Genomic DNA, 20965 nt, shown 5'->3' on the forward strand with positions numbered 1-20965 from the left:
GTTAAAGTCCAGGCCATTTACGATTGGACTCAGCCGACATCTGTGAAGAGCCTGCAAAAGTTCCTGGGCTTTGCTAATTTTTATCGGCGCTTCATCGCTAATTTTTCTACTGTTGCTAAACCATTGACTGATTTGACCAAGAAGGGTGCTGATGTGGACAATTGGTCTTCTGCGGCTGTAGAGGCTTTTCAGGAGTTGAAGCGTCGTTTTTCTTCTGCCCCTGTGTTGTGCCAGCCAGATGTTTCGCTTCCGTTTCAGGTTGAGGTTGATGCTTCTGAGATTGGAGCAGGGGCTGTTTTGTCGCAAAGAAGTTCTGATGGCTCGGTGATGAAGCCATGTGCTTTCTTTTCTAGAAAGTTTTCGCCTGCTGAGCGTAACTATGATGTTGGTAATCGTGAATTGTTGGCCATGAAGTGGGCATTCGAGGAGTGGCGTCATTGGCTGGAAGGAGCCAAGCATCGCGGGGTGGTCTTGACAGATCACAAGAATTTGACTTATCTTGAGTCTGCCAAACGGTTGAATCCGAGACAGGCTCGATGGTCGTTATTTTTCTCCCGTTTTGATTTTGTGGTTTCGTACCTTCCGGGCTCTAAGAATGTGAAGGCTGATGCCCTGTCAAGGAGTTTTGTGCCTGACTCTCCGGGTGTTCCTGAGCCGGCGGGCATTCTCAAAGAGTGGGTAATTTTGTCTGCCATCTCCCCTGATTTGCGGCGGGTGCTGCAAAAATTTCAGGCTGATAGACCTGACCGTTGCCCAGCGGAGAAACTGTTTGTCCCTGATAGATGGACTAGTAGAGTTATCTCTGAGATTCATTGTTCTGTGTTGGCTGGGCATCCTGGAATCTTTGGTACCAGAGATTTGGTGGCTAGATCCTTCTGGTGGCCGTCTTTGTCGCGGGATGTGCGTTCTTTTGTGCAGTCCTGTGGGACTTGTGCTCAGGCTAAGCCCTGCTGTTCTCGTGCCAGTGGGTTGCTTTTGCCCTTGCCGGTCCCGAAGAGGCCCTGGACGCATATTTCTATGGATTTTATTTCGGATCTCCCCGTCTCTCAAAAGATGTCGGTCATTTGGGTGGTTTGTGATCGCTTTTCTAAGATGGTCCATTTGGTACCTTTGTCTAAATTGCCTTCCTCTTCTGATTTGGTGCCATTATTTTTCCAGCATGTGGTTCGTTTACATGGTATCCCGGAGAACATCGTTTCTGACAGAGGTTCCCAGTTTGTTTCAAGGTTTTGGCGATCCTTTTGTGCTAGGATGGGCATTGATTTGTCTTTTTCCTCGGCTTTCCATCCTCAGACAAATGGCCAAACCGAACGAACTAATCAAACTTTGGAAACATATCTGAGATGCTTTGTTTCTGCTGATCAGGATGATTGGGTGTCCTTTTTGCCGTTGACTGAGTTCGCCCTTAATAATCGGGCCAGCTCGGCTACTTTGGTTTCGCCGTTTTTCTGCAATTCTGGTTTCCATCCTCGTTTCTCTTCAGGGCAGGTTGAGTCTTCAGATTGTCCTGGTGTAGATACTGTGGTGGATAGGTTGCAGCAGATTTGGACTCATGTGGTGGCCAATTTGACATTGTCCCAGGAGAAGGCTCAACGTTTCGCTAACCGCCGGCGCTGTGTGGGTCCCCGACTTCGTGTTGGGGATTTGGTTTGGTTGTCGTCTCGTTATGTTCCTATGAAGGTTTCCTCTCCTAAGTTTAAGCCTCGTTTCATTGGTCCGTATAAGATTTCTGAGGTTATCAATCCTGTGTCATTTCGTTTGGCCCTTCCTGCTTCTTTTGCCATCCATAATGTGTTCCATAGGTCGTTATTGCGGAGATACGTGGCGCCTGTGGTTCCATCCGTTGATCCTCCTGCTTCGGTGTTAGTTGAGGGGGAGTTGGAGTATGTGGTGGAGAAGATTTTGGATTCTCGTGTTTCGAGACGGAAACTCCAGTACCTGGTCAAGTGGAAGGGTTATGGTCAGGAAGATAATTCCTGGATTTTTGCCTCTGATGTTCATGCTGCCGATCTAGTTCGTGCCTTTCATTTGGCTCATCCTGGTCGGCCTGGGGGCTCTGGTGAGGGTTCAGTGACCCCTCCTCAAGGGGGGGAGTACTGTTGTGAATTCTGTTGTCGGGCTCCCTCCTGTGGTCATGAATGGTACTTCGGCTGGTTCTGTCCATGGACTTCCTCTGGTGGGTGTTTCTGAGTTTCCTTCCACAGGTGACGAGGTTAATTCGTTAGCTGCTGCTCTATTTAACTCCACTTAGATCTTTGCTCCATGCCACCTGTCAATGTTCCAGTATTGGTCTAGTTCACTCCTGGATCGTTCTTGTGACCTGTCTTCCCATCAGAAGCTAAGTTCCAGCTTGTATTTCTTTGGTTTGCTATTTTTCTGTCCAGCTTGCTATTTAATTTGTTGTCTTGCTTGCTGGAAGCTCTGGGACGCAGAGGGAGCGCCTCCGCACCGTGAGTCGGTGCGGAGGGTCTTTTTGCGCCCTCTGCGTGGTCTTTTTGTAGGTTTTTGTGCTGACCGCAAAGTAACCTTTCCTATCCTCGGTCTGTTCAGTAAGTCGGGCCTCACTTTGCTTAATCTATTTCATCTCTGTGTTTGTATTTTCATCTTTACTCACAGTCATTATATGTGGAGGGCCGCCTTTTCCTTTGGGGAATTTCTCTGAGGCAAGGTAGGCTTTATTTTTCTATCTTCAGGGCTAGCTAGTTTCTTAGGCTGTGCCGAGTTGCATAGGAAGCGTTAGGCGCAATCCACGGCTATTTCTAGTGTGTTTGATAGGTTTAGGGATTGCGGTCAGCAGAGTTCCCACGTCCCAGAGCTCGTCCTTTATTATCAGTAACTATCAGGTCATTCCGTGTGCTCTTAACCACCAGGTCCATTATTGTCCTGACCACCAGGTCATAACACTAACCCTAATGGGAGAATGGAAATAAATACATTTTTTAAATTTTTTAATTTTTCCCTAACTAAGGGGGTGATGAAGGGGGGTTTGATTTACTTTTATAGCGGGTTATTTAGCGGATTTTTATGATTGGCAGCCGTCACACACTGAAAGACGCTTTTTATTGCAAAAAATATTTTTTGCGTTACCACATTTTGAGAGCTATAATTTTTCCATATTTTGGTCCACAGAGTCATGTGAGGTCTTGTTTTTTGCGGGACGAGTTGATGTTTTTATTGGTAACATTTTCGGGCACGTGACATTTTTTGATCGCTTTTTATTCCGATTTTTGTGAGGCAGAATGACCAAAAACCAGCTATTCATGAATTTCTTTTGGGGGAGGTGTTTATACCGTTCCGCGTTTGGTAAAATTGATAAAGCAGTTTTATTCTTCGGGTCAGTACGATTACAGCGACACCTCATTTATATCATTTTTTTATGTTTTGGCGCTTTTATACAATAAAAACTATTTTATAGAAAAAATAATTATTTTTGCATCGCTTTATTCTGAGGACTATAACTTTTTTATTTTTTTGCTGATAATGCTGTATGGCAGCTCGTTTTTTGTGGGACAAGATGACGCTTTCAGAGGTAACATGGTTATTTATATCTGTCTTTTTGATCGCGTGTTATTCCACTTTTTGTTCGGCGGTATGATAATAAAGCGTTGTTTTTTGCCTCATTTTTTTTTTCTTACGGTGTTTACTGAAGGGGTTAACTAGTGATATAGTTTTATAGGTGGGGTCGTTACGGACGCGGCGATACTAAATATGTGTACTTTTATTTTTTTAATTTAGATAAAGTAATGAATTTATGGGAATAATATTTATTTATTTTTTTTCATTATTTAGGAATTTTTTTTTTTTATTTTTTTTTTTTTACACGTGTGGAAATTTTTTTTTTTACTTTTTTACTTTGTCCCGGGGGGGACATCACAGATCGCTGATCTGACAGTTTGCACAGCACTCTGTCAGATCACCGATCTGACTTGCAGCACTGCAGGCTTCACAGTGCCTGCTCTAAGCAGGCTCTGTGAAGCCACCTCCCTCCCTGCAGGACCCGGATGCCGCGGCCATCTTGGATCCGGGTCTGGAGCAGGGAGGGAGGTGAGGAGACCCTCGCAGCAACGCGATCACATCGCGTTGCTGCGGGGGGCTCAGGGAAGCCCGCAGGGAGCCCCCTCCCTGCACGATGCTTCCCTGTACCGCCGGCACACCGCGATCATGTTTGATCGCGGTGTGCCGGGGGCTAATGTGCCGGGAACGGTCCGTGACCGCTCCTAGCACATAGTGCCGGATGTCAGCTGCGATAGGCAGCTAACACCCGGCCGCGATCGGCCGCGCTCCCCCCGTGAGTGCGGCCGATCGCGCTGGACGTACTATTCCGTCCTTGGGAAGTAGGGCCCACCCCACATGGACGGAATAGTACGTCCATTGGCAGAAAGGGGTTAAGGTACCTTCACACTCAACGATATCGCTAGCGATCCGTGACGTTGCAGCGTCCTGGATAGCGATATCGTTGAGTTTGACAGGCAGCAGCGATCAGGATCCTGCTGTGCCATCGTTGGTCGGTGCAGAAAGTCCAGAACTTTATTTAGTCGCTGGACTCCCTGCAGACATCGCTGAATCAGCGTGTGTGACGCCGATTCAGCGATGTCTTCACTGGTAACCAGGGTAAACATCGGGTTACTAAGCGCAGGGCCGCGCTTAGTAACCCGATGTTTACACTGGATACCAGCGTAAACGTAAAAAAAAAAAACACTACATACTTACCTTTCGCTGTCTGTCCTCCGGCGCTCTGCTTCTCTGCACTGTGAGCGCCGGCCAGCCGGAAAGCAGAGCACAGTGGTGACGTCACCGCTGTGCTTTCCGGCTGGCGCTCACAGTCAGTGCAGGAAAGCAGAGCGCCGGAGGACAGACAGCGGAAGGTAAGTATGTAGTGTTTTTTTTTTTTACGTTTACGCTGGTAACCAGGGTAAACATCGGGTTACTAAGCGCGGCCCTGCGCTTAGTAACCCGATGTTTACCCTGGTTACTAGGGGATCGGCATCGTTGGTCGCTGGAGAGCTGTCTGTGTGACAGCTCTCCAGCAACCAAACAGCGACGCTGCAGCGATCGGGATCGTTGTCTGGATTGCTGCAGCGTCGCTAAATGTGACGGTACCTTTACATGTATTCACCAACATTAGCACCATTTAAATGTTACTGTCAATCACTGACAGCGGTATTTAAATGGTGAAACATCAGCATTCTGAGTTAGCTCCGCTCACCACTGTTACAGGCAGCTGCAGACTGTGTAACACAGCTGGCATCTGCCACACATGGTTCAAACTCAGCTCACCGAGACCAGATGTAGGATGTACAAGTATACCTTATGGCTGTGAAGTGGTTATGTTCACATACGTGGAGTTTCCAAAAAAGGATGTGGATTTCATGCAGAGCCAATCAATGTGAATGGGGTTTTCCTTTCACATCTAAAGCAAACATTTTCATGTAGAAATCCATATTTTCTTGAAGCATCTCACTTACTTCGATAGAAGAAGATGCAAAAAAAGTGCCCAAATAAATGATAATGGGTCTAGTTCTAGTGCGGATCTGCTGCACACCCATGGCACATCTACAGCACCAGAAATCGGAACAATTACTTTACCTTTATCTTACAATTGGCTTCAATATCCCTGGAGATTGTGTTAATGGATCCATCCAAGGCTTTCTGTTTGCTTTTCATGGCTGTGATATACAAGAAGATGTTTTAAGTCCCTAATTGAATAAAATTTGTATTTGGCAGAATAATTTATCTTTGTTCACATCATTCCTATTATTTCAGTATTTCTGTTCCGTTATTGGAACAGAAGTACAAACATGACATTGGTGATGACACCTATAAACGAGACCCACTATAATCAGCGTCCGATCATGATGGAATTTTGTTTGTTTGTTTGTTTGTTTTTTTAATCTGGATTGGAAGTTTCAAAGCAGATGCGAACATAACCCTACCTATCAATCCGTTTTACGAATAAACCCACACATTTTCTGGTCTGCTGCCTTACCACTTGATTTCTTTTTTAGGTCTTCATAATTTCCATGCTGCTTGTTGTATATGTCCTCAGCTGCATCCATGATGAGCATGTTCTTGGCCAGATTTTTTTGACGATTTTCCAAGTCTAAAGTCGCATGCTTTATTTTCTCCTAAAACACAAGGCATAAAACGCATACTTGTTTCAAAGATAACCATAAGTGAAGCAGTCAACCTCTATATGCATTCTCACCACGCAACCCACATGGGCTGTATGCACACTTACCATGCAAGACTCCATTCCTGAACAAAAAGCATGTTCAAACGCATTTAAAGTTTGCTCAACAACATATAAACAAGCCTGTGAAATACTGGGACAATATAGTCTGGTCCGTTGAGACCAAAATTTAACTCTTTGGATGCCATAATACACAACATGTTTGGAGGCCAAAATACACTGGATAGCACCCCGAAAAACACCATACCAACAGTGAAATTAGAAGGTGGGAACATCATGATGCGGGGCTATTTTTCAGCATACAGCACTGGCAAACTGAAAAAATAAGTGTTTGTGTGGAAGAAAAATCACACCTTAGCAATGCCTGTAACTAGTTTCTCTATACATCTATGCATCTTGAAGCAATGATCACCAACAAAGGCTTTTGCATAAAATATTAAAGGGGTTGTCCAGTCCAAAATGAAAAGTCTGCAGTCACTCTTTGTGACTGCAGACTTTTGAATCCCCCTCAGTGCACACACTGTACACTGCAAGGACTCTGAGCCGGGAACGAGGGTGATGTATGCGATATGCATACTTCTGGGCAGAAGACTTTTAGTGAGTTCGGTCTACCTAGCTATTGAAGTGTATGGAGTGAGGCCCTGCCACTAGGCTGATTCTGCCCTGGAGTATGCATAACGCATACAGTACATCACTGCCGTTCCCAGCTCAGAATCCTTGCAGTGCATAGTGCGTGGCACTGAGGGAAATCAAAAGTCAACATCATACAGAGTGACTGCAGACTTTTCCTTTTAGACCGGACAACCCCTTTAAATAAATTTCAGTAAGCTTGTTCAATACTTTCTCCCTGTGTCATCTCTCATTATTACACATAACTTAATTTATGGACATGTATGGTTTGACTTCTATGCCTGTGTGGATTGGATTTGTTGTTACTGACATCTGGGGAAATATATTTACTTCGAAAATTGATGATGTGTTCAATATTTATTTCACCCGTTGTATTTCCTCTTCTGCAATGAAATAATTACAAGTGGCCTTAGATTTCTGTTTTTGCTACTTTGTGTGTATAAATCTCATATATTTCAGCTCACCTCTAGAACATGTATTTGATCCTTCAGACTTTGTACTTGACTAGAATATTCCTGGCTTGCTTTTGCCTGTTCTTCATTTATGCTGCAGATCTCCTCGTCCCATTTCTCAACTTCTCTCTGGAGACGACTGCCCTAAAAATGAACAAAGATACATGAGTTTTTTTTTGTTTTTTTCTTCTTCCAAATTCAGCTGATTAAAATAAGAACAATAAACAGATGATACGCTGAACAGAAATGGAGTAAAAAGCACAATGCAATATTGATTGAAAATGTGAAATGCATTAAAGGAATCAAATCTAACAACACATCATGATGTAGGAAAGGACAGGGATTGTCTACACCTCGTACACATCCAGATATAACAAATATCTATTATAGTTGGCAAAATTCTAAGATTATGTATGATGAAGAGCCTCCATCCTCTCCTTGTCAGACAATGCAACTAAGTTGCTCTTCTATTTTTACCAGTAAATACACCTATAAATAGAGTCCTACAGTTTAGGGTCTTAAAGTATAAATAATATAATCCCCAAATAAGAACATACTTTAAATATAGACTAGACTACACATTAAAAAATCACATTTTATTGAGTAAACTATAAAAGCATAGACATAATATATTTATTAAAAACAAGGGAAAACCACCTATGGAAAAAGTTGGTGGAAAGCCCAGACCAGATAACAAGTACAAAAGTGGGGAAGATTGTAAGTAACATAGTAACATAGTTAGTAAGGCCGAAAAAAGACATTTGTCCATCCAGTTCAGCCTATATTCCATCATAATAAATCCCCAGATCTACGTCCTTCTACAGAACCTAATAATTGTATGATACAATATTGTTCTGCTCCAGGAAGACATCCAGGCCTCTCTTGAACCCCTCGACTGAGTTCGCCATCACCACCTCTTCAGGCAAGCAATTCCAGATTCTCACTGCCCTAACAGTAAAGAATCCTCTTCTATGTTGGTGGAAAAACCTTCTCTCCTCCAGACGCAAAGAATGCCCCCTTGTGCCCGTCACCTTCCTTGGTATAAACAGATCCTCAGCGAGATATTTGTATTGTCCCCTTATATACTTATACATGGTTATTAGATCGCCCCTCAGTCGTCTTTTTTCTAGACTAAATAATCCTAATTTCGCTAATCTATCTGGATATTGTAGTTCTCCCATCCCCTTTATTAATTTTGTTGCCCTCCTTTGTACTCTCTCTAGTTCCATTATATGCTTCCTGAGCACCGGTGCCCAAAACTGGACACAGTACTCCATGTGCGGTCTAACTAGGGATTTGTACAGAGGCAGTATAATGCTCTCATCATGTGTATCCAGACCTCTTTTAATGCACCCCATGATCCTGTTTGCCTTGGCAGCTGCTGCCTGGCACTGGCTGCTCCAGGTAAGTTTATCATTAACTAGGATCCCCAAGTCCTTCTCCCTGTCAGATTTACCCAGTGGTTTCCCATTCAGTGTGTAATGGTGATATTGATTCCTTCTTCCCATGTGTATAACCTTACATTTATCATTGTTAAACCTCATCTGCCACCTTTCAGCCCAAGTTTCCAACTTATCCAAATCCATCTGTAGCAGAATACTATCTTCTCTTGTATTAACTGCTTTACATAGTTTTGTATCATCTGCAAATATCGATATTTTACTGTGTAAACCTTCTACCAGATCATTAATGAATATGTTGAAGAGAACAGGTCCCAATACTGACCCCTGCGGTACCCCACTGGTCACAGCGACCCAGTTAGAGACTATACCATTTATAACCACCCTCTGCTTTCTATCACTAAGCCAGTTACTAACCCATTTACACACATTTTCCCCCAGACCAAGCATTCTCATTTTGTGTACCAACCTCTTGTGCGGCACGGTATCAAACGCTTTGGAAAAATCGAGATATACCACGTCCAATGACTCACCGTGGTCCAGCCTATAGCTTACCTCTTCATAAAAACTGATTAGATTGGTTTGACAGGAGCGATTTCTCATAAACCCATGCTGATATGGAGTTAAACAGTTATTCTCATTGAGATAATCCAGAATAACATCCCTCAAAAACCTTTCAAATATTTTACCAACAATAGAGGTATAAATAACACAGTATAGAACTAGCAATCAAAACAACACAATGCACCATATGTATAAATAAGTTTATAAATTACAGGATATGAATGAGAAATACAGTAGTCAATTAATAGACATAGTATTACACTGCTCACAAATATGGAGTAAAGGGTAATATGAAAGGGTAATAAATAAATAAACCAGCTTGGTAGCTGCCAAACAAAATAAATTAAATAGACAAAGATAGATAACACTTGTGCCAATAAAGTGCACAGTGCAGTGCCAAATACATTGTTTATTAAATAGGGATCACATAAATTATGTAGTTATTACCCAATAGGTACCACTGGTCCGAGTGTCACCCACACCCGACGTACGTTTCGCATGAAAATGCTTTGTCCAGGGGTGGTTAGACGCTGGTCAGGTGGCTATTTAAGGTGCAGCCGACCAATTATAAAGGAGGTTGTGTAGTTCATAAGGGAATTGAACTCCAGATGCTGCCATATAGGAATGTTTACGCCGTTGTCTAGGTAATAATCACACATCTGGAGGAAGAGGAGAGGCAGTCCGCCTCACAGTGGGTATGTGTTTGCGTCGTGTACACTGTGACCACGTCATTGGTCATGCCCTCGGAAGAACTCACCGCCGATGTGCTTCATGTGCCCAGCCCTTCAGTACCCAGAATAGATAGATCAGGTCATGTGATCATAATGTCCCATGGCCCAATGACGTAGTAGGAGGACCCCAATCACACGTTCACAGAGGACACAGAGTCGGATCAAAATCATGTGTTTTAAAGAAGAGGGCGTCGATGACTGTGGAATTTAATAGAGAAAAAACACTGTTGAACTTCAGGTCTGCACAGTTAATTATATCAAAACAAGTGAGGCAGTCATGTGGAATAAATATAGAGATATATATAGGAAAAAAAATTATTATAAAGGAAACTCAGTCCTGCATAAAAATGATAATGCAGAGTGTAGATATATTGCAAATACAAGATACATGGTAAAAAAAACAAACAAACGAGGAAACTAAAAGTGATAAGTAAAAAATAAAGATGAATGGAAATAACATAAATAAGGGTGTATATGATTGTAAAAAATATATATATGTGAATAATATATAATGGAATAAAGACATGGGAAAAAGTGTATGTGAGAAATATACGTGTATGCAGGAAAAGTGAAAAGGACAAATACCGGTAATCAGATAAGAATAGAAATACAACCATAGAAAAAAGAAATACCGGTTCTAAAAAAAAATACATATATACACAGACATATACAAACATTTATTTTGCTTACCAGCTACCAAGCTGGTTTGTTTATTTATTACTAGTGTTGAGCATTCAGATACCGCAAGTATCGGGTATCGGCCGATATTTGCGGTATCGGAATTCCGATTTCCGATATTTACCGCATATCGGATACCGGAATCGGAAGTTCCCAGAAATCAAACTGCACGCAGCAGCCAATGAGGAATGAATGGAAGTGTGGGCACATCCTGTTTAGCATGGTGGGCATGTAACTACTGGCAAGGCTCTGATTGGCTGCTGAAATGATGTCATGATGCACTATAAAAAACGTTTGCCGCCGTTTTGCGCTCACTCTGCTGTGATTTCAGTTAGGGACAGGACGCTGTGTTCTAATTGAGGGCCAGTTGAGATAGCGAATTGCTTCATTGCGCTTTTCCCAGGCTAATTTAGCAACCGCTGTGTGTTCACCTTGCTCTTGCCTTGCAGCACTGTTTTAACAGCGTTCTGCAAGGTCTTTCTTGTGTGTGTGTGCAGCTCACTCTGTAGTCTGTGTGCAGCCATAGCCGGTTGTATTCAGCTCAGGGGGGTTCACACTGCCTCATACTGTTCTATCCATTGTCCTTTTTTGCTCGTAGTGCAGCCTGCTGCACATTTTACTCAAATTTCCTATTAGTGGCTTTCCACCCGTATCCAGCTAAATTGTGGAAAAACACTACATAGGATAACCTAGAGGAGTGTTTTTGGGCCTTGCAGCGCCGTTTACGGCTGTCTGCACGGTCTCCATGTGAGTGCAGCTCGTCCTGTAGTCTGTGTGCAGCCACAGCCGGTTGTCTTCAGCTCAGGGTTCGTCACTGTTTCATACCGTAAAAAAACTTGTCCTTTTTTGCTCATAGTGCAGCCTGCTTCACATTTTTTCTCAAATTTCCTATTAGTGGCTTTCCACCCGTCTCCAGCTAAATAATGGAAAAACACTACATAGGATAACCTAGAGGAGTGCTTTTGGGCCTTGCAGCGCCGTTTACGGCTGTCTGCACGGTCTCCGTGTGAGTGAAACTCGCTCTGTAGCCCAATCTGCCCCCCAAAAAAAGTAAAGTTCACCAAACCCCACTTAACACTTGTGTAGGCCACATTTTATCAATAATAAAGTCTAGTCCACACTTTAGAAAATTAGTGTTTCTTACACCTGTTAGGAGGAGCATTTCAGGAATAAGCACACTAAGGCCTTAATACTTTTCTGCTTATCTTTATCTGTGAACCAAGATGAAGAGGGCAGGGAGTAAGGCACGTGGGCGTGGGTGCGGAGCAGGGAGAGGAGCAGGGAGAGGACGTGGTGATTCTGTGCCTGGTGCGGGCACCGGTGACTTATCATCACGCAGTTTCAGCAGGGAACAGTCCTTCATGCGCAGCTTTGTAGGAGAGCGCCGTGCACCGCTGCTGCGTGAAGATCAAATTGAAGCGGTTGTCGGATGGATGGCAGCTAACGCATCAGCATCGACTTCAATTAGTGCCACATCCTCTCAGGCACAGACCACTGGAGACCAGCCATCTGTCTCTTCACCACCTGCCAAATTGGCCAGGCAGTCAGAGAGCCCAGGACAGGAGCCATCTCTACTTCTGTTCTCTGAATCTCTTGGCTTGGAAACAGGGGGCCAGCCAAGCAGCATAGGAGAAATGGAAGAAGAGGCAGTGTGCAGTGATGCCCAACAGCTTTGTCTCTCTGACTCTGAAGAGGCGGGTGGGCCAGTGCCTCCGGTGACCACAGCGCAGTACGCATCTGATGATGAAACTCAGGTGCCGCTTTCTGGTGCGTACTGTGCTGCTGAGACTACCCAGGAGGAGCAGTTGGTGGCAGAGGGTAGTGGAGATGATAAGGTCCTTGACCCATCGTGGCGTGAGGAACAGGAAGGTGGTGGGAGCAGCTCTGAGGAAGAGATTCCCCGAACGGGCCAAAGAGGGAGAGGGAGGGGGAAGACTGCGGAGCCTGTAGCCTCCACTTTGGCACCCGTTAGGAGCCTGTCTCTTCCAAAAGCCAAAAAGGGCACTCCCAAGACTTGCAGTGCCTGGTCCTTTTTTGACACAGTTGCAGATGACATTTGTTTTGTCAAATGCAAGCTGTGTCATCAGAAAGTCAAAAGAGGGAAAAGTGTCAGCAACCTCAATACCACAAATATGTGGAAACATGTGCGGACCAGGCACGCGGTGGAGTTACAAAAACACACTGAAGACCTAGGTTAACCAACAGCGGCAGCTACCACCTCTTCAGCTCGTGTTGCCTCTTCCTCCAGCTCACACACAGCTGGTTCGGCTTCCTCCCGGGATCGCCAGGGAAGAACCTCTGGCACTGTTGTCCAGAGACCTAGTGTAATTCCACCCACAGCACCACGTTCCCAGTCATCCTCACACTCCCAGCCTAGTCTACAGCCATCGGTAGTACAGGCATGGGAGAAAAGGCGGCCATTCTCGGCAAACCACCCCCGAGCACAGGCTCTGAATGCAGGCATTGCCAAACTTCTGTCACTGGAAATGCTCTCATTCAGGCTGGTGGAGACTGACAGCTATCATGACTTGATGGCATTGGCAGTCCCACAGTACAAGGTGCCCAGCCGCTTTTACTTCAGCAGGCAAGCCGTCCCTGCCCTGCACAAGCATGTGGAGGGACACATAAAACACGCGCTACTGAACGCCGTCAGTAGCAAGGTCCACCTCACCACCGATGCGTGGACCAGTCAACATGGACAGGGGCGATACCTTTCCCTCAGTGCCCATTGGGTTAATGTTGTTGAGCTGGGTACAGATCGTGCGAGTGGCGCAGGACGTGTCCTGCCCACTCCAAGGATTGCAGGAATCCAGTCTGTACAAATTGACTCCTCCTCATACACAAGTTCCTCAGAATCATCGCTGCAGGAGCCGTCACAGTCCACCTCCACATGGACCTGTGAACGTTTACCTGTTACGACCGACATGAGCACAGCCGTGGCCAAACGTCAACAGGCCATCATGAAATTAGTTTCTTTGGGGAATCGAAGCCACACAGCGCAGGAGCTCTGTAATGCCATCAAGCAGGAGAGCGATGTGTGGCTTGTGCCAGCGAATCTCCAGCCAGGCATGGTAGTGTGTGACAATGGCCGAAATCTGGTGGCAGCTTTGGCCCTTGGCAACCTCACTCACATCCCATGTCTGGCACATGTGCTCAATTTGGTTGTGCAGAGTTTTCTGAGGGACTATCCGGATCTTGATGCACTGCTGCACAAGGCCCGCCTAGAGTGTGCTCACTTGCGGCGTTCCAGCTTGGCAAGATCCCGCATTGCTGCTCTGCAGCGCCGATTCCGCCTTCCGGAACATCGCATCATATGTGACCTACCTACCAGGTGGAATTCCACGTTACATATGTTGGAGCGGTTGTGTGAGCAGCAGCAAGCAGTAATGGAGTACCAGCTGCATCAGGCGCAAAGAAGTCGCAGTCAGCGCCGTTCAGACTTCACAACCACAGAGTGGGCCACTATGAAGGACGTCTGCCAGGTTTTGCGTCCTTTCGATTATTCCACGCGGATGGCAAGTGCAGATGATGCACTAGTCAGCATGACTGTCCCCCTTATCTGCCTGCTTCAACAAACACTGCAAGCGTTAAAGGGATGATGTTGCGGAAGAGGTGGAGGATGAGGAGTCACCTTTTCCATCAGCTTCTGGACAGTCAGCGCCACGTGGTTCCTCACAAAGGGGTAGGCAGGGGACACTTTGTGAGGAGGATGAGGAGGAGTCAATGGAGGAGGAAGAGCTCCGTCCAGAGGAGGGAGTTACACAATTGTCCAGTGGTCAGTGTGTACAGCGAGGGTGGGGTGATGAAGAGCGGGCAGAGATCATGTCTCAAGCAGGGGACAGCGTTTCTGGGCCAGTTGGCAGTCTGCAGCACATGGTTGATTTCATGTTGCAGTGCCTGAGAGACGACCGCCGCATCGACCACATTCTCAACATGCCTGATTATTTGGTGTACACCCTCCTCGATCCTCGCTACCGGGACAACGTCCAAAACCTCATCCCAGCGTTAACCCGGGAGCGTAAAATGTTGGAGTACCACGACACACTGGTGAATTCCATTATCTTCTCCAGTCCAACTGAGAGGAGTGCTGCTAGTGCTTTACAAAGCAGCTCAGTGCGTCGAGGCAGTGGAGGAGGCTCTGCACAAAGAGGGAGCAGAAGCAGTGCCTCTGCCCAAGGCAAGACCAGTATGGCCCAACTGTGGAAAACTTTTGTGTGCCCGCCCCAAATGTCTACACCATCACCGGCGGCTCTAGTCAGCAGGAGGCAACGGTTCCGTCAGATGGTGAAAGACTACATGTCTTGCCCTCTTACTGTACTCCCAGACGGCTCTTCCCCTTTCAAGTTTTGGGTCTCTAAGCTGGATACATGGCCAGAGCTAAGCCAGTATGCATTGGAGGTGCTGGCTTGCCCTGCGGCTAGTGTCTTATCGGAACGTGTCTTTAGTGCCGCAGGTGGTGTTCTAACAGACCGTCGCATGCGACTATCCTCCGATAACGTTGACCGGCTTACTTTTCTGAAAAGGAAACAGGCCTGGATCTCGCAGGAATTTGCCACTCCTCTGCCTGATTAAGTAATTGGGTGTCATCCAGGTCTCCCAATGTGTTCATCTTTCTACCACCTGAACTGCAATTCCTGGGCTCCAACACCGCCAGTTGCGGCTCAGAAGTGCAGGCTGCACAGTCAAAACATACGACCCAGTGTTTATTGGGTTTCAGTAACGTCAGCTGATCCCCAGCTGTGTAGCCGGCAATGTGTCCTGCGACCGCCACGCTGACACAACAACCTAAATGTAAAGGAACCTGTCCCCCTCCCCCCCGGCGTTTGTTACTGAAAGAGCCACCTTGTGCAGCAGTAATGCTGCACAAGGAAAAGGTAGCTCTTTTAGTTTAGCTCCTTGCACACGCAGAACTTAACACTTATAAAATGTGTTCACTGATACCGTTATACCGTCCCGGAGGTGGGACTTTCCTTCGTAATGTGACGCAGCACAGCCGTCATTCCTACCCCCTTGGTGCCGGGCGCTGAATCCTCAGCGTTGTTTTAAGCTGTCACGGACCCTGCGCTGTTCTGTTATCCCTTGGCCATGCCCAATTTGCGTTGCCTGTCTTCTGACATAATTTGGTGTCAGGCTGGCTGCGCCTGTGTGGCTGCGCTGCCCGAGATCCTGCCTCGCAGTGTCTTCTGATTTAATCACACTGCGGGCCTGGGATCCATGGGCATGCGCAGTGCATATCTTCCCCTCAGGCTCTCGCTCATCTCCCTTCGCCTTCTTCAGACTGTGTGCCGTCAGCTTATCCGTAATAGCATGCCACGGCCGTGACGCCGCATAGTCTGAAGAAGAGGGAAGGAGGGGAGTGAGAGGCGAGGATATGCACTGCGCATGCCCATGGATCCCAAGCCCGCAGTGGGATTACATTAGACGACACTGCGAGGTGGGATCTCGGGCAGCGTGGACACACAGGCACTGCCAGCCTGACACCTAAATGATGTCAGAAGACGGGCACCGCTAAGTGTGCATGGCCAAGGGATAACATTACAGCGCGGGCTCCGTGACAGAATCAAACAACGCTGAGGAGGCGGCGCACGGCACCAAGGAGGTTGGAATGACGGCTGTGCTGCGTCACATTACAAAGGAAAGTCCCACCTCCGGGACGGTTCAACGGTGTGAGGGGACACATTATATGAGTGTGTAGTTCAGCGTTTGCAAGGAGCATAATTTAAAGAGCCACCCTTTTCCTTTTGCAGTATTACTGCTGTACAAGATGGCTCTTTCAGCAACAAACGCCTGGGGGGGGGGTAAAGGTTCCCTTTCAACTTGCTCCAGTGCAGGCTTCGGCCTACACTCTGCTCCTACTGCAGACCCTGGGCTCTAACACCGCCAGTTGTTGCCCGGAAGTGCTAGCTGCACAGAGAAAAACACCCGCCGCTGTGTAGCCGGCAACGTGTCCAGCACAAGCCACGCTGGCACAATAACAGACATTTTCCTGCCTCCAGTGCAGGCTTCGGCCTACACTTTGCTCCTCTTTGATTCCCTGGGTTTCAACACTGTCAGTTGTCACCTGGAAGTGTTGTCTACACAGAAAAAACACTCGCTGATGTGTCAGTGGGGTTCCGCAACGCCAGCGGTTCCCCTGCTGTGTAGCCGGCAACGTGTCCTGCAAACGCCACGCAGACACAACAGACCAAAAGCTGCCACCTGTGCAGGCTTCGGCCTACACTCTGCTTCTCTCCTCCTGCTGACCCTGGGCTCTAACACCGCCAGTTGGTGCTCGGAAGTGCTAGCTGCACAGAGAAAAACACCCGCCAATGTGTCAGTGGGGTTCAGCAACGCCAGCTGTTCCCCTGTTGTGTAGCCGGCAACATGTCCTGCAAACGCCATGCAGGCACCTGAACTGAAATTAAAGTTAACCTGCACCCCCCCCAGGTGTTTCTATGTATAACAGCCACCTTGTACAGCAGTAATGCTGCATTTGTACAAGGTGGCTAACTTTTTCTCCTTGCCCACGTCGAACTCAACACGTACAAAATGTGTCTCATTAGAGACCATTACACTGTCCCTGAGGTGTGACTTTCCTTTTTAATGATACGCAGCACCCCCCTTGGTAGCGCTGGCCGCCTTCTGACATCATTGGTTGGCTGGCTGCGCCTGTGCGTCCGCCCAGCCCGAAACAACGCCCCTCGGAGTGTTATTTATTTTGACTGCGAGGGTGTGATTGATGGGCATGTGCAGTGTATATCTTCACTCATCTCCTTCCGCCTTCTTCAGACTGTGCGGCCTCATGGCCGCGGCATGCGATAAGGGATCAGCGGAGGCCGCACAGTCTGAAGCAGGTGTAAGGACATGTGCGAGCGGCGAACATATTTACTGCACAAGGCCATGAATCCAAGGCCCGCAGTGTGAATTTTTGAAAAGACACTGCGGGTCTGGGATTCATGGGCATCGCTAACCGCAACGGTCAACATGAAATGAGGACAGAAGACAGGCAGCGCTCACAGCGCATGGCCAAGGGATAACACAAGAGCGCTGACTCCTGTACAGCAAATAACGACGCTCAGGAGGCTGCGCCCAGCATCAAGGCGTTATTTTGGACACCTGTGCTGCGTGTCCTTAAAAAGGCAAGTCACGCCTCCAATACAGTTAGACTGTTTAATGGGCTAAATTGTATATGTGTTTCATTCAGCGTGTGCAATGAGCAAAATTTAAAGAGCAACCTTTTACTTGTGCAGCATTACTGTTGCACAAGGTGTGGCTCTTCTAGTTTGTAACACCTGGGGGGGGTTAAAGGTTACCTTTGAAATTGGTTCTACTAGGCTTCGGCCTACACTCTGCTCCTCCTGCAGACCCTGGGCTCTAACACCGCCAGTTGGTGCCCGGAAGTGCTGGCTGCACAGAGTCAAACACCCGCCAATGTGTCAGTGTGTTGTGAATTCTGCTCTTGGGTTCCCTCCAGTGGTTGTAGCTGGGAATGCAGTTGTCTCTGAGTCAGGTGTATCTGCTAATTGCTGTTCTGACTGGGATATGTAAGTGTGCAGGATTCATTAGCCCTTGCCAGTTGTCAATGTTTCTCTGGAAGTGTTGGATCTCAGCCTGGCCTCTCCTGTTTATCTGCCAGTTCAGCAAAGATAAGTGTTTGTTTCTTTTCCTGTGGCACACATGCAGTGTGCTTATTTTCAGTACTATTCGTTTGTTTTTTCTTTTGTCCAGATTAGACTGTGTTTGTGTTTTCTCAGTCTGATTGGTTTCACTGGAGTTGCAGATATACGCTCTTACATCTTTAGTTAGATGTAGGAGGTTTTTTGTATATTCCGCTGTGGTTTTTTTGAAGGGCTTTTATACTGACCGCACAGAACGCTGTCCTATCCTGTCCTATCTAGCTAGAGTGGCCTCCTGTGCTAAATCCTGTTTTTTCTGCCTGTGTATGTTTTTTCCTCTCCGACTCACCGCCAATATTTGTGGGGGGCTGTCTACCCTTTGGGGATTTTCTCTGAGGCAAGACAGTATTCCGATTTCCATCTTTAGGGATATTTAGTCCTCCGGCTGTGACGAGGTGTCTAGGTGTATTAGGTACACTCCACGGCTACTTCTAGTTGCTGTGTTAAGTTTAGGTTTGCGGTCAGTATAGTGGCCACTTTCTCCAGTGAAAGTTCTCATGCAGCTCCAAGGTCACCGGATCATAACACAGTGGGGTTCAGCAACGCCAGCTGTTCCCCTGCTGTGTAGCCGGCAACGTGTCCAGCACAAGCCACGCTGGCACAACAGACCAAAAGCTGCCACCAGTGCAGGCTTCGGCCTACACTCTGCTCCTCTCCTCCTCCTGCTGACCCTGGGCTCTAACACCGCCAGTTGTTGCCCGGAAGTGCTAGCTGCACAGAGAAAACCAGCCAATGTGTCAGTGGGGTTCAGCAACGCCAGCTATTTCCCTGCTGTGTAGCCGGCAACGTGTCCTGCAAACGCCACGCAGGCACCTGAACTGAAATTAAAGGGACCCTGCCCCCCCCCACAGGCGTTTGTATGTATAACAGCCACCTTGTACAGCGGTAATGCTGAATTTGTACAAGGTGGCTCACTTTTTCTTCATGCACACGTCGAACTCAACACGTACAAAATGTGTCTCCTTAGAGACCATTACATTGTCCCTGAGGTGTGACTTTCCTTTTTAAATGACACGCAGCACCCCCCTTGGTAGCGCTGGCCATCTTCTGACATCATTAGTTGGCTGGCTGCGCCTGTGCGTCTGCCCTGCCCGACACAACGCCCCTCGTTGTCTTATTTATGTTGACTGCGAGGGTGTGATTGATGGGCATGTGCAGTGCATATGTTCGCCTGTCTTCACTCATCTCCTTCCGCCTTCTTCAGACTGTGCGGCCTCCTGGCCGCGGCATGCGATAAGGGATCAGCGGAGGCCGCCCAGTCTGAAGCAGGTGTAAGGACATGTGTGGGCGGCGAACATATTTACTGCACAAGGTCACGAATCCCAGCACCGCAGTGTGACTTTATGAAAAGACACTGTGGGTCTGGGATTCATGGCCATCGCTAACCGCACCGGCCAACATGAAATGAGGTCAGAAGACGTGCAGCGCTAACAGGGCATTGCCAAGGGATAACACAAGAGCGCAGACTCCTGTACAGCAAATAACGACACTTAATAGTCTGCGCCCAGCACCTAGGTGTAAATTTTGACACTTGTGCTGCGTCTCCTTAAAAAGGCAAGTCACGCCTCCAATACAGTTTGACTGTATAATGGGCTAAATTGTGTACGTGTTTCATACAGCGTGTGCAAGGAGAAAAATTCATAGAGCAACCTTTTACTTGTGCAGCATTAATGCTGCACAAGGTGTGGCTCTTGTAGTTTGTAACACCTGAGGGGGGGTTAAAGGTTACCTTTGAAATTGATTCTACTACGCTTCGGCCTACACTCTGCTCCTCTCCTCCTCCTGCTGACCCTGGGCTCTAACACCGCCAGTTGTTGCCCAGAAGTGCTAACTGCACAGAGAAAAACACCCGCCAATGTGTCAGTGGGGTTCAGCTGTTCCCCTGCTGTGTAGCCGGCAACGTGTCCTGCAAACGCAACGCAGACACAAAGCTGCCTCCAGTGCAGGCTTCGGCCTACACTCTGCTCCCCCTGCTTACCCTTTGCTCCAACACCGCTAGTTGGGGCTCTAGGAAGACAATCTTGAATAGGTCCAAATCCGGGTTCCAGTACATTCAGCTGGTTCTCGGCAGTGTATTTGTCAAGGGTACTCCTGGGTATCCGAGTTCCGCCAACGCCAGGCGGTCCTTGGTAGTGCTTTTAAGCGCGGGTACGTACAGCTTTGTAACCGTGTTCCAGCACTGTCAGCTGGTCCTCGGTGCCATTGGCTCTTGCACACTTGGGCAACACATCCGGGTTCCAGTACCGTCAGCTGGTTCTCGGCAGTGTCTTTGTCACGGGTACTCCCTCGTGCCCAGCCTGGGTCCAGCACCGTTAGCTGGTTCCGGGTAGTGTCAAGGTCACTTAGACGCCAATACGCTGTCCCGTCGTGTTGCGGTCGGGTTAGCCAACTCCATGGTGCCTCCAGTTTAGGAGCTTCCTATGTGGGCTGCGGGAATTGGCAATCAAGGCTGGTTCTGTAGTGCCAGTAGGCCAAGCTCCCCCTGTAGGACTGTTGGTGTTCGGTAACTGCGGCAGCCTCACGGCCTAGCTGTTCTCTCCTCTCCTGTGGACCTTCTGATCCACAGCCTGGTTCCAGCACCGTCAGCTGGTTCCGGGCAGAGCCTTTGGCTTAGGTGCCTCCTTCTGGGTATCCAAGTTCCGCCAACGTCAGGCGGTCCTTGGTA

General features: G+C 47.5%; 1 protein-coding gene across 1 annotated transcript in view; it reads right to left on the reverse strand.

Annotated features, from left to right (window-relative positions):
• CCDC175 (coiled-coil domain containing 175) overlaps nt 1–20965 on the reverse strand; it is a 182128-nt gene that overhangs the window by 66373 nt on the left and 94790 nt on the right. Inside the window, exons 13-15 of the mRNA XM_069733423.1 lie at nt 7285–7416; nt 5987–6125; nt 5587–5666 (exon numbers count right to left, since the gene is read on the reverse strand). Coding sequence (XP_069589524.1) covers nt 5587–5666; nt 5987–6125; nt 7285–7416 — 351 coding nt within the window. The remainder of the gene's footprint in view (nt 1–5586; nt 5667–5986; nt 6126–7284; nt 7417–20965) is intronic.

The sequence above is a fragment of the Ranitomeya imitator genome, chromosome 1 (assembly GCF_032444005.1).
Source record: "Ranitomeya imitator isolate aRanImi1 chromosome 1, aRanImi1.pri, whole genome shotgun sequence".
Taxonomy (NCBI): domain Eukaryota; kingdom Metazoa; phylum Chordata; class Amphibia; order Anura; family Dendrobatidae; genus Ranitomeya; species Ranitomeya imitator.